Source organism: Pongo pygmaeus, chromosome 3 (assembly GCF_028885625.2).
Source record: "Pongo pygmaeus isolate AG05252 chromosome 3, NHGRI_mPonPyg2-v2.0_pri, whole genome shotgun sequence".
NCBI lineage: Eukaryota > Metazoa > Chordata > Mammalia > Primates > Hominidae > Pongo > Pongo pygmaeus.
In genome coordinates, this window is record NC_072376.2 from 163,026,563 (window position 1) to 163,048,797 (window position 22,235).

At 38.3% G+C, this 22,235-nt stretch overlaps 1 protein-coding gene across 7 annotated transcripts in view; it reads left to right on the forward strand.

The window, feature by feature from the left end:
* The window catches only part of DCLK2 (doublecortin like kinase 2), a 176,083-nt gene that overhangs the window by 17,168 nt on the left and 136,680 nt on the right, over positions 1-22,235 (forward strand). For all 7 annotated transcript variants that reach the window (XM_054485680.2, XM_063664176.1, XM_063664175.1 and 4 more), the window contains one exon: positions 5,858-6,192. In XM_054485680.2, coding sequence (XP_054341655.1) covers positions 5,858-6,192 — 335 coding nt within the window. The remainder of the gene's footprint in view (positions 1-5,857; positions 6,193-22,235) is intronic.

Sequence of the window (22,235 nt, forward strand, 5' to 3'; positions counted from 1 at the left end):
TGAAGAGGATTAGGACTGGTGTCCAGTGCCCTCAGAAGACACTGAAGACACTGAGTGAAATTAGACAGAAAATGTGCTTTGCATTTGGCAGTTAGGTAAGAAGTGCTTGGGGATTGGGGCGAGCCACATTTCAGCTAGTGGAGCCCAGGGAGCACAAGTGATGCTCCAGTGGCTTAAAAGCAAAGAGTGGGCGATGAAGTGGAAAAACAGATGAGGACTGGCAGTGAATGGAAGCCAAAAGCACATTAGGTAGAGTAGAGTGGATGGGGTGGGGCTGGACGGTTCATGTATTTAAGGTGGACACACTTGTGTATAATCCTATAAAGAGGGCTGGAGAAGAGAGAAAGAATGGCCCTGAAACCTCAGCATGAGAGGAGAGAAGGACCCACGTCCTGTTAGAGGGATTTAACTTTGAATAGGAGGAGAGCACTCTGTCACTGAAAGGAAAAGGACGTGCAAAAAATGGGCACAGATGGAAATAAATGTGTAAGAATGAAGGTTTGCAGAGAGTGAGAAATTGGAAATTTCTAGCCTTTTTTTTTTTTTTTTTGAGACAGAGTCCCACCCACTCTGTCACCCAGGCTGGAGTGCTGTGGCGCTGCAACCTCCGCCTTCTGGGTTCAAGTGATTCTAGTGTTTCAGCCTCCGGGTAGCTGGGATTACAGGCGTGCACCACCACGTGTGGCTAATTTTTGTATTTTTTAGTAGTGACAGGGTTTTACCATGTTGGTGAGGCTGGTCTGGAACTCCTGGCCTCAAATGATCTGCCCACCTTGGCCTCCCAAAATGCTGGGATTACAGGCATGAGCCACTGTGCCTGGCCGGAGGTACCTAGCTTTTAATGACCTCTTTCTTCTTGAATAAGAGGCAGTTCATTTGGTTGAGTAAGGATGAAAGTTAATGGCCTTCTAAACATATACCCAACCAAGTTGTATTACCTAATTGTAAACACTGAGTCAACCTGCTAAATATGCAGTAATGCAAAGTGTCTTTGAATGGACATCAAAGGTAAAAAGCCATAGCTGTGCCTCTGGAAAGAGTCTTACAGGTTATTGAAGGAACACTTTCTGTTCCATTACCATGCCTGAAAACAGTTAAGTTTTATAACCACCTTACGCTTCTGTTTTTCCTCTTTCTATACAGAAACCGAAACCCTCTTTGTGTGTAGTACTCATATGATCAGGATTTGCAGAATGATTTCCCCTAAATTTTTTATGGTTTTATGGCCAAAGAACTTGAAAGAGAGAGAAGGCAGGGAAAGGAGAATGAATATGGATATGTGTATCTAAATTCCCTTTAGCCAAAGACCACTGGGCACACACATGTAGTTGAACAAGTTGGGTTTATTACTTGTTCCAATGAGGAAGAACACACCTTATAAGATACCATGTGGTGTCTTAGTAAGAGAGTGTTAGAACCTATCATAGCATTTGGGCTCTGGCTGGGTAATATTAGGGAGGATCTAAGGAAACGGGGGCTCACTCTGTCTTGGGTGCTGTCAGAAGGCAGGACATTCCTGTGATTGGATATCTCTATAAATCTTAGTTATAGGGAGGGCAGACTAGACTGAGGAAAAAACTATGGTGGTAAAGAAATGGCAGTCACTCACTTAATGCAAGAGGGGGATGTTTGGTATTGTGGATTGCACGGTGACCTTGTTTTTGTGTCACTTTATCATAAAGTCTTAGAGTGACTTCGTATGATATAGTCTGTGAGATTATGTCCAACAGAAGAACAAAATGGCTTGACTCTGAGTGACAGACCAGCTTGTAATAACATTGAAGTCTAGCTATGAGTCAGCTCAGTTCTGGGACTGCTTTATCTACTTATGAAAAAAATACATATGCATGGTCCTAGTTGAACTCTAATTTTTATTTTGTTAATTTTTTATTTCAGTAGCTTTTGGGGTACGAGTGGTTTATGGGTTACATGGGTGAATTGTCTAGTGGTGAAGTCTGAGATTTTAGTGCACCTGTCACTTTGTTTTGGTGAGGGCAGTTTTAACATACATTGGCAAGAGTTTAACAAATTCTCTCATACTGTGGGGTTTTTTCTTTTTTTCTTTTTTTCTTTTTTTTTTTTTTGGCAGAGTCTTACTCTCGTCACCCAGGCTGGAGTGCAGGGGCACAGTCTTGGCTAACTGTACTCTCTGCCTCCTGGGTTCAAGTGATTTTCCTGCCTCAGCCTACTGAGTAGCTGGGATTACAGGCGCCCGCCACCACGCCCGGCTAATTTTTATATTTTTAGCAGAGACGGAGTTTCACCATGTTGGCCAGGCTGGTCTTGAACTTCTGACCTCAGGTGAGCCACATCCCTCGGCTCCCCAAAGTGCTGGGATTACAGGCATGAGCCACCGCACCTGGCCTCTCACACTGTTATTTTTATATTGGTACATTAAGATTTAATACTTTAGGATGCAGGATATACTTTTTCAGCTATGTCCCTGTGAGAATAGAAGAAAGGGGAGACCTACAGGTGGCAAGGGAGTCACAAATCTTAAACAAGAATCCCTACAGTAGCAAGAATCTGTGTAGGGAGAGGCTGATCGCTTCTAATCAATCTTTCAGTTGCATAGTATCTAACCAAGAATGATTATTGATTTCTTTTTAATAGAGACATGGTCTCACTGTGTTGCCCAGGCTGGGCTTGAACTCCTGGGCACAAGGGACCCTCCCTCTTCGGCCTCCCAAAGTGCTGGGATTACAGGCATGGGCCGTTGCACTCAACCTGATGGATTAACATCGAGAGTTGTAACTAACTGCCCAGGGAACCAACATCTTAAGTTCTTTGGTCAGCATATTCTCTCCTTGTAGGCAAATCTATATAAGAGACAAAATTACAATCTGCAGATTGTTTGATTTGGATGGGGACATTACAAGACAAGCTAGCTTGGGTATCTTGATGGCTGTTGTCATCAAGGTATATGACATCTATACTTTAGGGATTTGTGTGGTCAGTACACAGAAACACAGGTTTGACCCTAAAACCATGTGCTGAACCTGTGTGCTGTAATGTTGAATGCCAAGATTACTAAAGTGGGTTTCATACCATGTCAGCACCTAACATGAGAGCTTGTGCATAGTAGGCACTCAGTGCACATTGTAATGAGTTGTCTAGGCTTAAAGAAAACAGGGCCATGGGTGCAGAGAAGAGGGTGAGGCTATTGAACTGTTACTTGTGTCTGCCATGGATGTAGAGAGCCCTATCTTGTAGGCATTTGTTAACCTTGCAGGCATTTGCCAGCCTGCCTCAAAACTTTAATACAAGTTTATGATGGAACTAGTCTACAAGTTTGGTTTGTTTGCTTTATAGGGACAGGGTCTTGCTCTGTTGTCCAGACTGAAGTGCAGTGGTGAGATTATATCTCTCTGTAGCCTTGAACTCCTGAGCTCAAGTGATCCTCCTGTCTCAGCCTCCTGAGTAGCTAGGACTACAGATGTGTGCCACCATGTCTTGCTAATTTTTGTATTTTTAGTAGAGACAGGATCTTGCTATGTTGCCCAGGCCTGTCTTGAACTCCTGGCCTCAAGCATTCCTCTTGCCTTGACCTTCCAAAGTGCTGAGATTACAGGCATGAGGCACCATGCCCAGCCTACAGATTTTTAATGGAAACATTATGAAAGGAAGAAGGGAGAATGGGAAGGAATTAAAATTTATCTGTAATTGCACAAAAGCAAATTAAGGAGCTTCCTTTACCTACTTCATTCTAACATTCTGAACCTGTGTAAGGAAACAAAATGCAGAGAAATTTAAGAAGCATCTCTCCTTGTGGATATGTCAGCTGTGTAGAGACAGGTTGACCAAGGAAATCTGATATATGAAATTTGCTCTTGTTTTGTTTCTTTTTTCATTGTTACTCTATGTTGGGACAGGCTTTCCCCCAGCTGACTTACTACTTATCCCTGCCCTTTTTAAAAAAAATTACCTTCTTTTGCTAAGATTCTTTTTTCTCTTCCATCTTATATTTTGAATCGAAAATAGAATTAAAGTTTTATGATAGATAAAAATAGTAAGAGCTTTTTGATGTGAGTTACTTTCTCTATAAAGTTAAAGCAAAATTCTATTTTGCCCATTAATGCATATGTGTGGTTATAGTTACATTTTATTAAATTGATAACTGTTTTTGAAATTATATGACATTTTCCCAGATGATCATACTGTGAAAAATGACTTAGATAAGACTACAGAGATGAAAAATCTCTAAACGGTGGTGGTTGGGCTAGATTTCACTTTACTGGTGTAGAAATGGTGTTAAAGCCTGTGATTGGTTCCCCAGTTATCTTGGGCAGTGCCCTAATTATACCCCTAAATAGAAGACATTGCTTCTCTTTTTAAGCCATTCTTGGGGCCAGGCATGGTGGCTCATGCCTTATAATCCGAGCACTTTGGGAGGTCAAGGTGGGCAACTCGCTTGAACACAGGAGTTCAAGACCAGCCTGGGCAACATAACAAAAACGCTGTCTCTCCTAAAAATGCAAAAATTTAGCCAGGCATAGTGGCATGCTCTTGTAATCCCAGCTACTTGGAAGGCTGAGGTGGGAGAATCACTTGAGTCCAGGGGGTTGAGGCTGCAGTGAGCCATGATTGCACCACTGCAGTCCAGCCTGGGCAACAGAGACCCTGTCTCAAAATAAATAAATTAATTAAATAAAAATAAAATCTTCTTGTATGGCTGATCTGTTACTGAATTATTCATGTGCCTTCGGAGGCTCTACAATTCTCCATTAATCAGGATTTCAAGAACATTATGATAATAGTTAAATATAATATGGATATTAATAGGTTTTTCTCGGGAATTCTCTTTCACTATTTTGGTTACTTCTGTTTTAGGTATTTATAATATTTAAGGTTCATGTTAATATTGTTAATGATGAGTGTTATACTGAATATGTGAAAAAATAATGGATTCTTTTCAGAAAAACCTTAATATAACCCTCTTATCTTGTATGTCAAAAAGTCAGGAGTATAAAAACATTGGGTGATTCTGACTTTCCTAAAAGAAAAATTGTGGTATCTCAACATATAATTTTTGGAAATTTTGGAACTTAAAATATCAGTAAACATTGAATTAATAAGCCACTTGGCAAATAATATAGCTCTTAAGTTGTACTTAATAAAAATTAAGCAGAAGGTTTCATGAGTAATGAACACATCATTTTAACTACTTCAGGTCCTCTCCTTTTTAAGTAGATACAGAAAAGCATATATTTAAACAATAGTTATTTTAAATTTACATTCTGTAAGAAGAAAAGTAGCTGAGGTATATTTCTTTGAGCTGCCAGAACTCTTCCGTAATGTTTGTGGTGCTTCATTAATTTAATAAGTGACCTTGTACCTGAGTATAATTGAGTCAGCTATGTGAAGATGTTGTGATTATTCTTTGATTAGGACTGAAATCTATAATTGGAAGAAAGATATTTTTATTTCTTTATATCAATATGTTGTGATATAATTATTTCTACCAGAATGAGATTTCTAAAACTAAATTAATAAATAGGAGGTTTGGGGAATCAGGAAGTACTTTAGAATTCAACTGGTTCAGCCACTTCAGTTTATTGCTAATGATACTGAGGACCAAAGTGTAGAGAAATGAATTATCCAAGGTGACACATATTTGGTCAACATATTTGGTCCAGTGCTTCTCACCCTGTAATCCTTGCTATTCTCTCAAAACCAATCTAGACTATTTAAAAGAAAGGGAGGTGGGAGAATGCCAAAGGAAAAGGGTGAACATCCCCTTTTAGTGAACCTGCTAAGGTTAAGGGTTCACTTAATGGGTCTCCAGCATCTGTTCTTTAGACCAAATGCTTCTATGGTAGAGATAATCATGCTAATAAAATCAAATTTTGCTTTTTAGGTGAGAGTTACGTGTGTGCATCCAATGAACCATTTCGTAAAGTCGATTACACCAAAAATATTAATCCAAACTGGTCTGTGAACATCAAGGGTGGGACATCCCGAGCCCTGGCTGCTGCCTCCTCTGTGAAAAGTGAAGTAAAAGAAAGTAAAGATTTCATCAAACCCAAGTTAGTGACTGTGATTCGAAGTGGAGTGAAGCCTAGAAAAGCCGTGCGGATCCTTCTGAATAAAAAGACTGCTCATTCCTTTGAACAAGTCTTAACAGATATCACCGAAGCCATTAAACTAGACTCAGGAGTCGTCAAGAGGCTCTGCACCCTGGATGGAAAGCAGGTAAGATGCTTCTAGCTCCCAGCTCTCCATCTGACTTTTAAACTCCCTGTGCCATGGTGGCTACATAGTCAACAGTAGAAATTCAGTAGTCTGCTAGAAATCCTTCTAGGAGTCATACTTGAGAAGTGTGTGTGTGTGTGTGTGTGTGCATGCATGTGTGTATGTAAAATTAACCTTTTTTGTGAAAAATGTAAGCGACTTAAGTACCTCAAAAGTGAGTATAGAGAAGTCTATCATATACTTCTTTTGGTTATTGGAAGGAAAATGTAAATTTCTGAGGGAAAAGTATAAGTTGAGGAGACATCCTACGTTAAATGGCATGTCATCTATTTATGAATAAGAATAACTGCTGATTTGTAAAGTCATTATGGACTTGGGTATCACAGGAGTCAAAATTAAAAGTATTTAACATTCTTAGAAGAGCCTTTTCTTCCTCACTTACATATAATAGGGAAAACGTATTTCAAAAGAAAATACTTTTATAGGAATGTCCGTAAAAGTTTCATAGGGAGCAATGGAGGTAATTAGTCAGCATTTTTGAAAAATGAAAAATTGCACAGGAAAAAGCAATTGAAATTATGGCAACAATATATCAAGGAATCTAAGGGACAAAAAAAGTTGGCGTATTGCAAAAACACATGAATAGCAGTTATGTAAGTGTTGAATTTTGCTACAATCAGATTATCATTGCTAAAAAGAAGCGTGGCTTCTGAAGTGTATTTTTCCCCAAATTCCATAAATTGTTTATATTTACATTGTATTAAAATTATAGTTTCCAAAATTAAATTTGTCTCTTTGTTCCATTTTGCCTTTTCCCTGTAACATACTTAATTTATTTTGAAGTGTTTGGCTCTTGAAGTGCTGAGAATGAATAATATAAAACACTGAGCAGTATCTTTGGGAAAAACACAGTCAAATTAGTCTCCAATTTTCTAAGACCAGATCTAGTTAGTACAGTGCTTGCTGAAACATTAACAATTTTTAAAAAATACGTTCTAAAGATTCCAGTAGATTATGGTAAAATTAGAATGACATCTCTAATTAATTAATAAGGTATATAGTACCTCATAGCCGCCTGCCCCCAAATATGTGTGAATGATGATAGACGCTTCATATAATTTAGTTAATAGCACAGTAGAACACAAAACACCTTAAGATTTACTCTGCAAGTAAGGAAAAATAAATTAGGCTACAGGAAAAAGGTATTTGACAAATCAAATAGTTGATTCTTGATGGGCACAGGGAAGACACATATAGAGACAAATATTTAAGATACCTAACCAAAAAAAAAAATCTAAACTCACCAATTTAGGGGAAAAAGGCATATAAACAGTAAATACAGGTGTGATTTGAAAAATTAGAGCTCAAGTTTGGAAATCTCCAAATGAATGACATTCAGGGAAAATATAGGTGAAATAAAAGAAGTTGTAGTCAGGTGTGGTGGTGCACTCCTGTAGTTCCAGCTACTTGGGAGGCTGAAGTGGGAGGATCCTTTAGACCCAGGAGTTTGGGGCTGCATTGAACTATGATTGTGCCACTGCACTCCAGCCTGGGTGCTGGTGACAAAAAAGACCACATCTCCTAAAAAAAAAAAATCGAGCATCTAATTCAAATATCTAATTGAAATAGTAACCATTGAAATTTAAATAGTTATCAAAAAAGTTATCCTTAAAAAGGTTCCAGACTATAAACGTAAAAATGTTAACTAAAGCACATGCAACTAAAAAATCAACATTTCAAAGCAATACAGTGTGATGAATAGGACTTATGCTGGTAATTAAAGGATGGCTTACTATCGAGAAACTTCTTTATTCGTGAGATCTATAGGATAAAGCATAATAGCACATATTCATAATCCCAAACAGATGTTGCAAAGGCATTTGATAAAATACTCTATATTCAGTTAAATATTTAGTAATAAAAATGGGTGATTTTTTAAAATTACACTAAAAAAAAATGTCTATCTGAAACAACAACCCAATGTATTACAAAGTAAATAAACATCGGAAGTATTTCTATGACAGTCAGGTCCAAGATAAGGATGCCTGATGGCGCCAGTATTCAACATTCTTCTATATATTCTTTCTGATTTTTATTTATATTTTACTAGAATTTCAGTAAGAATCTAAATGAGATTTTTTAGGAGGGGTAGATGGGGAACCTAACAAAGTGATTTTTAAAGTTAATCTGGAAAAATAGGAAAATTTTGGAAATAATGATTAATGGGCTTTCATGCTACCAGATACTACATCATCATTCTCATACCACACCAAAAATAAATTCCAGGTGTGTTAGAAATATAGATGTCAAAATGAAACAAAAGAACTAAAAGTATGTCAATAGTTATGTTGAAATGGGAACAGATTTTCTAAGCATAACGTAATGGGAAAATCACAAAGGGTAAGGTTGAATGGACAACATAAAAATGAAAGATTTCTGGATGCCAAGCAAGGGTTTATATGCTTTAATATTGAGTTCAGCAAGTGCTACAATGAAAAAGGTGAATAAAAGTCTAAATAATTTGAAAACACGGAATTAGTGAACATTAAAAAATGTTCAGTTTCACAAAAAGGTGAATTAAAGAAGTGAGATGTTTTAATATTTAAAACTGACAAGCTCTTAAAGAAAATAGTCACTGTTTTTGAATATGCAGTGAATTGATATTCTCAAATGGTGATGGAAGTGTAAAATTCATAAGCTTTATGAAAAGCAGTTTGTTAATATGTGTAACTATACAGATGTTCTTACTGTTTGAACTAGTAAATTAACTTTTGGAATTTATCCTAAATGACCTGACATGCAAACATAATTACACATAAAAATTTCATCCCAGCATAAAAGCAAAAAATTGAAAGCAGTATAAAAATCCCTAAAATAGAAAATAGTTTTATATTACCATGGAATTCATATGTACTGGCCATTGAAAATTATGTTTGGAGTAATATTTAAGGACATGAGAAAATATTAAATGGAAAAAGCAAGAAACAAATTCCATGTAATATTTTCAATTCTTTGTACAGTTAAAGTAGCAGCAGAAGTATTTTTTTAAAGCTAATTCAGAAGGAAACAAGATTATACTTGCCATCAGAAATTGAATATTTGCTGTTCTGATATCCACTACTACTTCCTCATATCTGATCAAAAACAAAAACTGAGGCATTGAGAGAGAAAACACTGATCTCAATCAGATTTTAGAAATTCAAACACATTATGAGTTATTTATTTTTTCATATGCCAAAAAAAGATTTTTTAAGACCTTCAAGTAAAATATTTCTTTGGAAAAATTAGATTTAATTTTTGATAAACACAACATTGGATATTGCATTTTCAGCGAACCAGGTATTCTTAAAAGCTGTAGTTTTCTTGGTGCTGAGTCCATGTTGTACTATATAGGCGAACTTGCTGATCTTCAAAACTTCAAGTCTGTTTTTGGTTGATGTAAGTATAAAGATAATATGAAATCTGCAAACCTTTAAATGAGCAGTGCTCATTTTGATCTTTTTTTAATAAAAAATTTCTATGGGTATGCACGCTTGATCTTGGCCAAAAGGCCAAGAAGCAATTCTACATGTATGTAAAACTTTCAGCGTTCTGAGAATTCTCAAGGAAAGGACAGCTTTCCTTAGATGAAGAGAAAGGAATGAGAAAGGAACTAAGATCTGTTGATAAGTTGTCTGTGCACAAAATTGTAAACTGTCTGCCTAAATTTTGTTTTTTCCTGGTTACTTCCTACCCAGATTGGTTGTTTTCATTTAAAATTTTCCTGATCATTAACACAAGGATAGAAATTAAATAACTTTTAGGCAATTCACCATGAACAATCACTGACTCCATCATGACACCTGTGTGAGAGTTTTAAGGGGCTGGTCATCCTTTGAGTTTGAATGTGTTCCTGATTGAAGACATGATGGTATGTCATGTGCCAGTAGCATTTATGTGGCTAAAACCGTGAATCTTTTCTTGAATCTTTTCTTCCTTCAATATGGGTGAACACATCTTACTGCTAGCAATGACTCCATTTACAAGGTCTGACTTCATTATTAAAACTAACTAAATTTTATGTCTGTTTATAAAATGACTTCAAATAAAATCATATTTAGGATTTTGTCTGTATTCTTGGGTTTTCTTTAGTGTGGAGCAGTGATTCTCAACCAGGGACAGTTTTGTCCCTAGGGCATGGATGGCACTGTCTAAAGTCATTTTTTGATTGTTGAAGCTGGGGTTGGGGATTCCACTGGCATCTGGTGGGTAGAAGCTGGGGTTGGTGCCCATCATCCTACGATGCACAGGACAGCCACGACATCATCCTTTCTTGTCCAAGATACTGATAGTGCTGAGATTCAGAAATCCTGGTGTAGAGTAAGTGAGCTGATTGAAAAGAAAGTGCTGCTTGTTTGAATAAATATTAACTTGGTTATTAGGCCATATGCTAAGCTTTATTTCAGAATTTATAGATGTCCTGATAGTCTCTCTATTTCTTATCTATTTATGTGATTGATGCAAGATTGTTAGAATGTCATGGTTTGTCGGGGTTTTTTGGTTATTTATTTATTTATTTATTTATTTTTGGAGACAGAATCTCACTCTGTCACCCAGGCTAAAGGGCAGTGGCGATCTCGGCTTACTGCAGCTTTAACCTCCTGGGCTCAAGTGATCCTCCTACTTCGACTTCCTGAGTAGCTGGGACTACAGGCACATGACACCATACCTGGCTAATTTTTGTATTTTTGTAGAAATGGGGTTTCCCTGTGTTTCCCAGGCTGGTCTTGAACTCCTGGGTTCAAGCGATCCACTTACCTTGGCCTCTGAAAGTACTGGGACTACAGGCATGATATGCTGCACGCCCGGCCAGTTTGTTGTCTTTATTGTCTTGGATTTAAATCTATTTGTCTTCATTGTGTGAGGCTGAAATATGACTGAGTAGTACAGCTTTGCAGGGGATTAGATAAAGACATCCCGAATGGTTTTACTGAGAATTGAAAGTGAAGTGTAAGGTTAGCTGGGCATGGTGATGTTTGCCTGTAGTCCCAGTTACTAGGGAGGCTGAGGCAAGAGGATTACTTGAGCTCAGGAGTTCGAGGCTGCAGTGAGCTATGATCTCACTACTGCATGCCAGCCTTGGGGACAGAGTGAGATCCTGACTCAAACAATGAATGAATGTGAAGTGTAAGGAATCATTTAATCTCATGAGTTTTCAAGTACTGTACTTAAAAGTGGTATCATGGTTACTGATTTTCTAAAAACAAAATATATAACCTGTGTTGTTTATAGATGTGATGACCAGAAAACATGATCTGTAAAGAGGAGTCATGGTTATTTCCCACTCAAGTAATTTTATTTTAACTTGTAATTAATTTTGATTAAATGCTTCACTTAAATGTTTTTAAAAATAAAACCTTCTTGGCCGGGCGCGGTGGCTCACGCTTGTAATCCCAGCACTTTGGGAGGCTGAGGCGGGTGGATCACGACGTCAGGAAATTGAGAACATCCTGGCTCAATCTCCTGACCTTTAGTTTTCACTAAAACAGGGTTTTAGTGAAACCCCATCTCTACTAAAAATACAAAAAAAATTAGCCGGGCGTGGTGGCAGGCGCCTGTAGTCCCAGCTACACGGGAGGCTGAGGCGGGAGAATGGCGTGAACACAGGAGGCGGAGCTTGCAGTGAGCCGAGATCTCACCACTGCACTCCAGCCTGGGTGACAGAGCAAGACTCTGTCTCAAAAAAATAAAAAAATAAAAATAAATAAAAATAAAAAATAAAACCTTCTTGCACTTTTAAGTTAAAGGGATTGTATAGGAAAACAAATTTACTTTTTAAATTTTTTGAAAGAGTGACATTCTCATAATAAAATACAGCAGGGAGAAATTTTTTTTAATGCCTGTATTCTGTTGAGAGATTAAAAGATCCAAATATAGCTTTTGGCCACATGTGTAAAAAAAAAAATTCTAGCTTTTAGCTTTCCCAGAAACAGCAGAGTTTTAACATAAAAGAAACATATTTTGTGGAATTTTGGAACAAGTTGATTCTTGTCATGGGCAGAGGCAAAACAGACCCAGAAATTGCTTGCAGTTGATGCTTTAGGGGTAAAACACTTCCAGACTTTGGGACCACTGCCAGCCTTAGGATGCTCACATGCAGCGGATCCTCTTTGGGGAACATGGCAGCTCCTTGGAGTGCCTGCTCTTATCAGTCATATTAGAGTTTATGAAGTTTGCCATCTTCACTTTTTAAAAAGTTTAGCTATTTCGTGGCTACCATAACATAAATAATGTTTATTTTGTACTTTACCCTTCTGGAATCACATTTTCTAGTGAAGGTTCATTTTTTTGAATCACCTACCCATATTTAGATAAAGCAATTTCTTCTCAAAAATTGCTACATAAAAGTCAAATTGTTGATAACTATTCATAAACATTTTCTATAATTTATTTGATCTTGTTATGATTTTTCCTTAAAGTAGGTAAGGACAGAATTTGGTTTTAATTCTCACCCTGCTCTCAATGTATGCATTTCTCTTTTTTTTTTTGAGAAGGAGTCTGGCTCTGTGGCCAGGCTGGAGTGCAGTGGCACGATCTCGGCTCACTGCAGTCTCTGCCTCCCTGGTTCAAGCGATTCTCCTGCCTCAGCCTCCAGAGTAGCTGAGATTACAGGTACGTGCAACCACACCCAGCTAATTTTTTTTGTGTTTTTAGTAGAGACAGGGTTTCACCATGTTGGCCAGGATAGCCTCGATCTCCTGACATCGTGATCTGCCCGCCTCGGCCTCCCAAAGTGCTGGGATTACAGGCGTGAGCCACCATGCCCGGTTGCATTTCCTTTTGTAGGTGATAGAAATATAGACAACTGAGTTTTGTCTTACTAAATACATTCACACCTGCAAAGTGTGGGTAGCCCTGGTCTGCCTCAAGCAATGGAAAATTTATCCCAACCAAGAATCAACAGGCTAAGAGCAACTAGTAGGATATTTCTATTCAGCAGAAAATACAAGTATAGAAAGGGAGGGAAAATGTTATTTTTTTTCTTTGATTTCTGATCTAAGGTGACTTACCTTAAATTAAAACAAAAGGGGGAGGGAGGTAGGGCTTAAATCTTCACTTTTGATGAACCCGTTTTTAAAGAGTAATCTGAAAAGTGTGAAGAAAGAAGGAAACGTTTAGATATCCCTCTTCTTTTTAAGCTTGCATTTTGCCATTTTGATATCCATTGTAAAGCAATTTCCTTTGACCTTAAATATTTTCTCCCTTTTAATGGGAAACTGGAGGAAAACACTAAAATCCTGTCAGTTGCAAATTAGAAGAGATATTTAGGAGAAACAATTTTAGCTTCCAACAAATTATGCAATGTAAAGTGTAGGTGGGATAAAAATGACATCACTGCAAACTCTCTTGTTTCCTTAATTATTCATTTGATGTCTAAGGGGAGTAATGCATGCAGCATAAAGATAGTGTTAAAATTAGTTATTAAGCTGAAATTTTACACACTACCAAATTTTGTTATAAAATGTATTTTTCTTGGATTATAATAATGGTTGTCACAATATTAATTTTGTTACATATGTATTTGACAATGTGTAGAGTAATAGCTAACAGCTTAATTAGGTAATAGATAACAACTAATAGCTTACTATGCCAGGCATTATGTTAGTGCTTTTTTTTTTTAATATGTGCATTTTAGAATTTCAGTAGCTTTTAGGACACAGTGGTTTTTGGTTACATGGATGAATTGTGTGGTGGTGAAGTCTGAGATTTTATTGCGCCTGTCACCTCACCTGAGTAGTGTACATTGTACCCAACTTGTAGTTCTTTATCCCCTACCCCCTTCCACCCTCCCCACTTCTGAGTCTCCAAAGTCCTTTTTACCATCCTGTATGCCTTTGTGTTCCCATAGCTTAGTTCCAACTTGTAAGTGAGAACATACAGTATTTGGTTTTCTATTCCGGAGTTACTACAGGTAGAAGAATGGCCTCTAGGTCCATCCAGGTTGCTGCAAAAGATATTATTTGGGTCTTTTTTATGGCTGAGTAGTATTCCATGGTGTATATATACCACATTTTCTTTATCCACTTATTGGTTAATGGACACTTAGATTGGTTCCATGTCTTTGCAATTGTGAATTGTGCTATAATAAACATACGCATGCAGTGTCTTTTTGATATAATGGCTTCTTTTCCTTTGTGTAGATACCCAATAGTGAGGTTGTTGGATCAAGTGGTAGATCTACTTTTAGTTCTTTAAGAAGGCTTTGTACTGTTTTCCATAGAGGTTGTACTAATTTACATTCCCACCAGCATTGTATAAGTGTTCCCCTTCACCACATCCACATCGGTGTCTATTGTTTTTTGACTTTTTAATAATGGCCATTCTGATAGGAGTAAGGTGGTAGGTGTGTCATTGTGGTTTTAATTTGCATTTCCCAGATGATTAATGATGTGGAGCATTTTTAAATATTTTTGTTGGCCATTTGTATATCTCTTTTAAAAATATCTATTTATGTCATTTGCCCACTTATTGATGAGATTATTTGTTTTTCTCACTGATTTGAGTTCCTTGTAGATTCTGGGTATTGGTCCTTTGTTGGATGCATACTTTCCAAATATTTTCTCCTATTGTGTAGGTTGTCTGTTTACTCTGATAATTCTTTTGCTGTGCAGAAGCTTCTTAGTTTAATTAGGTCTCATTTTATTTATTTTGTTTTGTTTGCATTTTTGTTTTTGGGGTTTTAGTCACAAATTCTTTACCTAGGCCAATGTCCAGAAGAGTTTTTCCTAGGTTTCCTTCTAGAATTTTTATGGCTTCAAGTCTTAGATTTAAGTCTTTGATCCATCTTGAGTTGATTTTTGTATATGATGAGGGGTAGGGAATCCAGTTTCATTCTTCTACATGTGATTATCCAGTCTTCCCAGCACCACTTACTGAATAGGGTTTCCTTTTCCCAGTGTATGCTTTGTCAAAGATCTGTTGGTTCTAAGTATTTTAATTTATCTCTAGATTCCCTATTCTGTTCTGTTGATCTATGTATGATTATACCAGTACCATCCTGATTTGCTAACTGTAGCCTTATAGTATAATTTGAAGTCAGGTAATGTGATGCCTCCAGGTTTGTTCTTTTTGCTTAGGATTGCTTTGGCTATTTGGGCTCTTTTTTGGTTCCATATGAATTTTAGGATTCTTTTTTCTAATTCTGTGAAAAAATGATGTTGGTATTTTGATAAGAATTGCGTTGAATTTGTAGATTGCTTTGGGCATATGATCATTTTCATAATATTCTTCCAATCCATGAGCATGGTATGTTTTTCCATTTGTTGTCTCATCTTTGATTTCTTTCAGCAGTGTATTGTAGTTCTCCTTCTAGAGATCGCTCATTTCCTTTGTTAAGCATATTCCTAGGTATTTTATTTTATTTTTTGCAGCTATTGTATAAAGGATTGAAGTCTTGATTTGATTCTCAGCTTGGTCATTGTTGATGTATAACAGTGCCACTGATTTGTGTGCTTTGTAACCTGAGACTTTATTTACCAAATTTAGGAGTCAGAGAAATCTTTACAGTTTTCTAGGTATATGATAATATCCTCAGCAAACTTAAATAGTTTGACTTCCTGTTTCCAGTTTGGATGCCCTTTCTTTCTTTTGCCTTATTGCTCTGGCTAGGACTTCCAGTAACTGTATTGAATGGAAGTGGTAAAAGTAGGCATTGTTGTCCTGTTCCAGTTCTTAGGAGGAATGCTTTCAAGTTTTCTCCATTCAGTATAATGTTGGCTGTGGGTTTGTCTGATAATGGCTTTTATTATTTTGAGGTATGTTCCTTCTATGTCTAGTTTGTTGGAGGTTTTTTTTTTTTAATCATAAAAGGATGCTGGCTTTTATTGAATGCTTTTTCTGCATCGATTGAGGTGCTCATATTTTTTTTAAATTCTGTTTATGTGATGTATCTCATTTATTGACTTGTATTTATTAAATTATCCCTGCATGCCTGAGATGAAACCCACTTGACCATGGTGAATTATCTTTTTTTTTTCCCCCAGACAGAGTCTTTTTCTGTCGCCCAGGCTGGAGTGCAGTGGTGTGATCTTGGCTCACTGCAACTACTGCCTCCTGGGTTCAAGAGATTCTCATGCCTCAGCCTTCCGAGTAGCTGGAATTACAGGCGCATGCCACCATACCTGGCTAATTTTTGTATTTTTAGTAGAGACAGAGTTTTGTCATGTTGGCCAGACTGGTCTCTAATTCCTGACCGCAGGTGATCTCCTCGCCTCGGCCTCCCAAAGTGCTGGGAATTACAGGTGTGAGCCACTGTGCCCAGCCTGAATTATCTTTTTGATGTGTTGTTGGATTCAGTTTGTTAGTAGTTTGTTGAGGATTTTTGCATCTGTGTTCATCAGGGATATTGGTCTGTAGTTTTCCTTTTTGTTACGTCCTTTTCTAGTTTGGGTATCAGGGTAGTACTGGGTTAATAGAATGTGTCAGGATGGATTCCCTCTTTCTCAGTGTTTTAGAATACTTTCAGTAGGATTCGTACCAGTTCCTCTTTGAATGTCTGATAGAATTTGGCTGTAAATCTATCTGGCCCTAGCCGTTTTTTGTTGTTGTTGGCGGTTTTTGTATTATTGATTCAATCTCACTACTAGTTACTGGTCTGTTCAGGGTTTCTATTTCTTTCTGATTCAAGCTAGTAGGGTTGTATGTTTCCAGGAATTTGTGCATTTCCTCTAGATTTCCAAGTTTGTATGCATAGAGGTGTTCATAGTAGTCTTGAATGATCTTTTTTATTTTTGTTGTGTCCGTTGTAATGTTTCTGTTTTCATTTCAAATTGAGTGTATTTGAATCTTCTCTCTTTTATTGGTTAATCTAGGTAATGGTTAATTTTTGTTTATCTTTGCAAAGAACCAACCTTTTTTTTTCTTTGATCTTTTGTATTGTCTTTTTTATATCAATTTCATTTAGTTTTGCTCTGATCTTTATTGTCTATTTTCTTCTGCTAGCTTTTGGTTTAGTTCTTATTTCTCTAGTTCCTTGAGGTGTGACATTAGGTTGTGAATTTGTGATCTTTCAGACTTTTTGATGTAGGCATTTAGCTCTGTAAACTTTCCGGTTAGCACTGCTTTTGCTGTATCCCAGAGGTTTTGACAACTTGTGTCACTATTATTCATTTCAAAGAATTTTTAAATTTCCATTTTGATTTCAGTGTTAACTCAAAAATTATTCAGGAGAAGATTGTTTAATTTATGTGTATTTGTATAGCTTTGAGGGTTCTTTTTGTAGTTAATTTTAGTTTTATTCCATTGTGGTCTGAGAAGATACTTGAAGTAATTTTGATTTTTTTTTAAATTTATTAAGATTTGTTAGGTGGCCTATCATATGGTCTGTCTATCTTGGAGAATGTTCCATGTACTTATTAGAAGAATGTATATTCTGTAGTTATTGAATAGAATGTTCTGTAAATATCTGTTAGGTCCATATGTTCTAGAGTGTAGTTTAAGTCCAGTGTCTCCTTGTTGACGTTCTGCCTTGATGACCTGTCTAGTGTTGTCAGTGGAGTGTTGCATTCTCCCGCTGTTGTTGTGTTGCTATCTCTTTTCTTAGGTCTAGTAGTAAGGTACTGTTGTTACTAGAATGTAAGGTACTGTTCCAGTCATCATGTTGATTATCACTTAGATACTCTTCTTCATCGTGGTATTTTTTTATAGGCCCTGTGAGTTTTATGCTGGCAAGAGGTTCTATTATGGGGCATGTTGACTCTTTGTTTCAAGATTTAGAACTTCTTTTAGCAGGCTGGTCTGGTAGTGACATTTCCTTAGCATTTGCTTGTCTGAAAAAGACTTTATTTTGCCTTCATTTATGACACTTGGTTTTGCTGGATTCAGAATTCTTGGCTGACAGTTATTCTGTTTAGGGAGGCTAAAAATAAGACCCCACTCCCTTTTGGCTTATAAGGTTTCTGCTGAGAAGTCTTCTATTATTTTGATAGGTTTTCATGTATAGGTTACCTGATGCTTTTGTCTCACTGCTCTTAGAATTCATTCCTTTGTGTTGACTTTGGATAGCGTGATGACTATATGCCTTGGTGATGTCCTTTTTGCGATGAATCCCCCAGGAGTTCTTTGAGCTTCTTGTATTTGGATATCTAAATCTCTAGCAAGGCTAGGGAAGTTTTCCTTAATTATTCTTTCAAATAAGTTTTCCAACCTTTTTGCTTTCTCTTCTCCCTCTGGTATACCAATGGTTCTTAAGTTTGGCCATTTTATATAATCCTGTATTTTCTGGAGGCTTTGTTGATTTCTTTTAATTACTTTTTCCTTGTTGGATTAATTTGAAAGCCTTGTTTTTGAGTTCTGAAATTATTCTACTTTAGTCTGTTAAAAGTTTCCATTGCATTTTGTCATTCCCTAAATGTGTTTTTCATTTCCAGAAGTTCTGATTGGCTTTCTTTGAAATAGCTATCTCTTTACAAAATTTGTCATTCGTATCGTAAGTGGTTTTTTAAATTTCTTTTTGTTGGTTTTTGCCTTTCTCTTGTATCTCCTTGTGTAGCTAATAACCTTTTGAATTCTTTATCTAGTATTTCAAATATTTTGTCTTATTTTGGATCCATTGCTGAAGAGCTAGTGTGATCTTTTGGTGGTGTTATAGAACCCTGTTTTGTTGCCAGAATTATTTTTCTGGTTCCTTTTGATTTGGTTAGACTAATTATTCTTGAATTTATTTTTGTTTCAGTTGTTTACTTTTGTGGGTTTTTTTTCCCTTGAGAATGTGACTTTAATGTTTGTTGTAGTCTGACTTGGCTTTTGGTTCTTTCAGGGATGAAGATACTATATGAGTTATTTGGTTATAGAGAGTCTTTGTATGATGGCTTTCTCAGATGGTTGTATTAGCAATGTGCTTGGTGTGTGAGCAGGTTGATTGTTGTGGGATTGAAATGCAGAGGTCTCTTGAAGCTTATCTCATTCCCTAGTGGTGTACAGTTTTGAATTAATTTATTTTCCACAATATTTTGTTTACTCAGTCAAACAGTTCAGACTTCAGGCCAGTAGGGGAGGTATCCATGGTTAAAAACTGGTCGTGGCTAAAGCAGGTGGATAAATGTAATATCCAGTGGTGAACAGAGGTCCCAACCTTGATGGAGGTGGCCAGGGGAGCTCTCAGTGAAACTGCTGAAATCTTTTCAAGGGGAAGGGAGGGAGCCAACTCTGCTTCCCTGCCACACCAGCAGGAAAGTGATCCACCTCCCAGTTACATTCCTGACCCAGTGTTCATCTATTCAGATCAGACAGGCACCTCTTTTCATCTGCAGGCATGTTGCTGTTCTATGTAGAGAGGAACTGTGACTTTATACCTCGTGCAAGCCTGAACCTGGAGGGCACTCCTCCTGTGGGGATGCAGTCACCTCCTGTGGGGATGCAGAACACCCTGAAGTGTTCCAGAAGGGCTGTCTACAGGTGTATGTATCCATGCTGAGCTCCCATGGGAGAAGCCCCTGCTGTGTCTTCAGCAGTAGGTGAGGGGGAGAAGAAGCACTCCCTTCTCCAAGATCCTTCACGAGCACCAGGACTTCCTGGCTATTGGGGTAGAGCTGCAGACTTTCCCTGCTGAGCTCAGCACTGCACCTATGCCTCTGCCAAAACTTCCCACAAGCGGAAAGTTCAGGGACTCAAGGCCTGTGTTTGGATTCTTTTGTCCCATGTGATGTTCCCTTCCCCTAGAAGTAGGAGTCCCTGAGGATCAGACCACTATGAATGCTGCTGCTCCTCTAGGTCTAGCTACCCAGTGGGTACTCCAGGCTGGTGCTAGGGAATGTCTGCAAGGGATCCAGTGATGTGACCGGTCCTCAAGTCTCCCAGCAGCAGGTACCAGCACCAGTGCTGATAGAGGTGGCAGGGGAGTGACATAGACGCTAAGATTCCTTAGTTATAAATAGCCTTAGTGTGTTGGCTTTCTCAAATGCCAGATTGTAGTAGTAATGAACTGGTTATGTGGACAGAGTCAGGGCCTCTTGGTTAGCCAGGGTGATGAAGGCCATGGTGATAGCTGAGATTACACACACATTTTTCCCTTCCTGGGTGATGTGTTCTTCTACCTGGAGATGCTGTAATGTATTGGCTATGTTGGTTGACTCCCAGAGTGCAAAAGAGTGCCAGCTGTGGTGGTGGTGGTGGTGGGATTTGTGTTTGCCATATGTTACCCAGGGGAGATACTCTGGTGTCTCAGGCGATGGACAATGCCATAAGGCTTCCAAAAGTTTCTGTCCTTTGTGTTAAGCTACCAGGGTGGTTGGAGGGGCAATGCCAGGTGGGGGCTGGATAAGGCAGGACTGCACTCCGGTTTTTCTTTTCATGTGCAGGTGCAAGCAGTGGCCCCAGTGGGGATCAGGGGTCAGCTCTCTGGCCACTGGGGTAATGGTCCAGGGAGGAGTGCAGCTGCCTCTGCTGTATAGAAGAATCTGCCTGGGGAGTGGGGAATAGCAGACGGCAGTAATTCCCACCAGCTCCCACGCACTTGGCAAGGCAGGTCTCTCGTAGGCAGTGTTCCACTAGCAGCAGCTAGCTAGGTTCCAGGCAATCTGTGCTCAGAACTCAAAAATGCTTCAGGCCATAAGCCTTCCTTGAGGAGAGGGAAACCAGGGCTTTCAGGCTATGCCCTTCTTGGTCTGCGCATGAAGCAGGGGTGCCCAGCTCCTGTGCTCATGGCTGCAGCACACTTTCCACTCACCCCTTGGTTCTGGCCAAAGGGGTTCATCCCCACTTGAGATTATATCGCAGATCTCAGGAGCTTCTCTCAACCTGTGATTGCTGTCTGAGTTAGCTGGCCGACTTCTGCAAGGTCCCCTGTGAGGTTGGATCAGAAATGGCTTCCCTCCATCCCCGCTGGAGTCTGGGAATGCATATAAAGTCCGTCCCGATGCCACTCCTTCTCATATATTCCCCACTGCTCACTAAACCAGCTCCAGCACTGGGGTAAGTACTTATAGTTTTCCACCTGGCTCATAGCGTAGGCTGCAGCCCACTGCCTTTTTCAGAAGCTCTGTGGTTTCTTTCAGTTTTCATGTTAAGTGCCTCTGTTGCTTCTTGGAAAAAAGTTCACACCATGAATCACCACACACTATTTTGTCTTTTCACGTGGTAGAGGCATGCAGACAATCCACCATCTTGGAACAATTGCATATTCATATTCTCTGCTGATCCTTACAACTTTGAGAGTTAGGTACTATAATTCCCATTTTACAGTGGGGAAATTGAGGCAAAAAAATTCAAGTACCTATTCAGAATTACACAACTGGTGATGGAGCTAGGATTCATCCCCAGGAAGTGTGATTCTGGACCCTACACTCTTCATGGCTGTCCTGTAAGCCCCTATGATCAGGCTCTGGGAGAGGCTTCATTGGTAATGATGAGGGACAGGTCAAATAAGCTAATCAGGTGATTTCAAAAAAAAATTGTTTTAGGTTTTAGAGTGATGCAGTTTCACTTGGTGTTTACCAGATAAAAACCTGGGTAATAAGTTGTGTTGCAAAATTATACTTTGAGTAGGATCTGAAAAATGAAAAAGTAGATTAAAGAGTGATTAGTGCTACACAAAAAGATGACAGAGTTATTTTATAGATTTCATTTTTAAAATTAGGGAATATGATGCTTCAGAAAATTTAGAAAATACAGAAAAAAATCTTTCAATTTTAATGCTATATTTTTATAATTGACTATTCCTATACATATTTTCGTATACAGTATACATGTTTTTGTTACAGAGAAAAATGCTCAAGTACATTTGCATTAGAAAAATGTAAACAATTCAGAAATACGAAAACTGAGAGTCTGTTCACATCTGCCTTTCTTTCCTGATCCCACTCTGCTTCTTAAAGGGGATCAATAATAACAATTTTGTTGGCCAGGCACAGTGGCTCATGCCTGTAATCCTAGCACTTTGGGAGGCCAAGGTGGGCCTCCTGGCCAGGCTGGTCATGAACTCCTGATCACTTGAGGTCATGATTTAGAGACCAGCCTGGCCAACATGGGAACACCATCTCTACTAAAAATATAAAAATTAGCTGGGC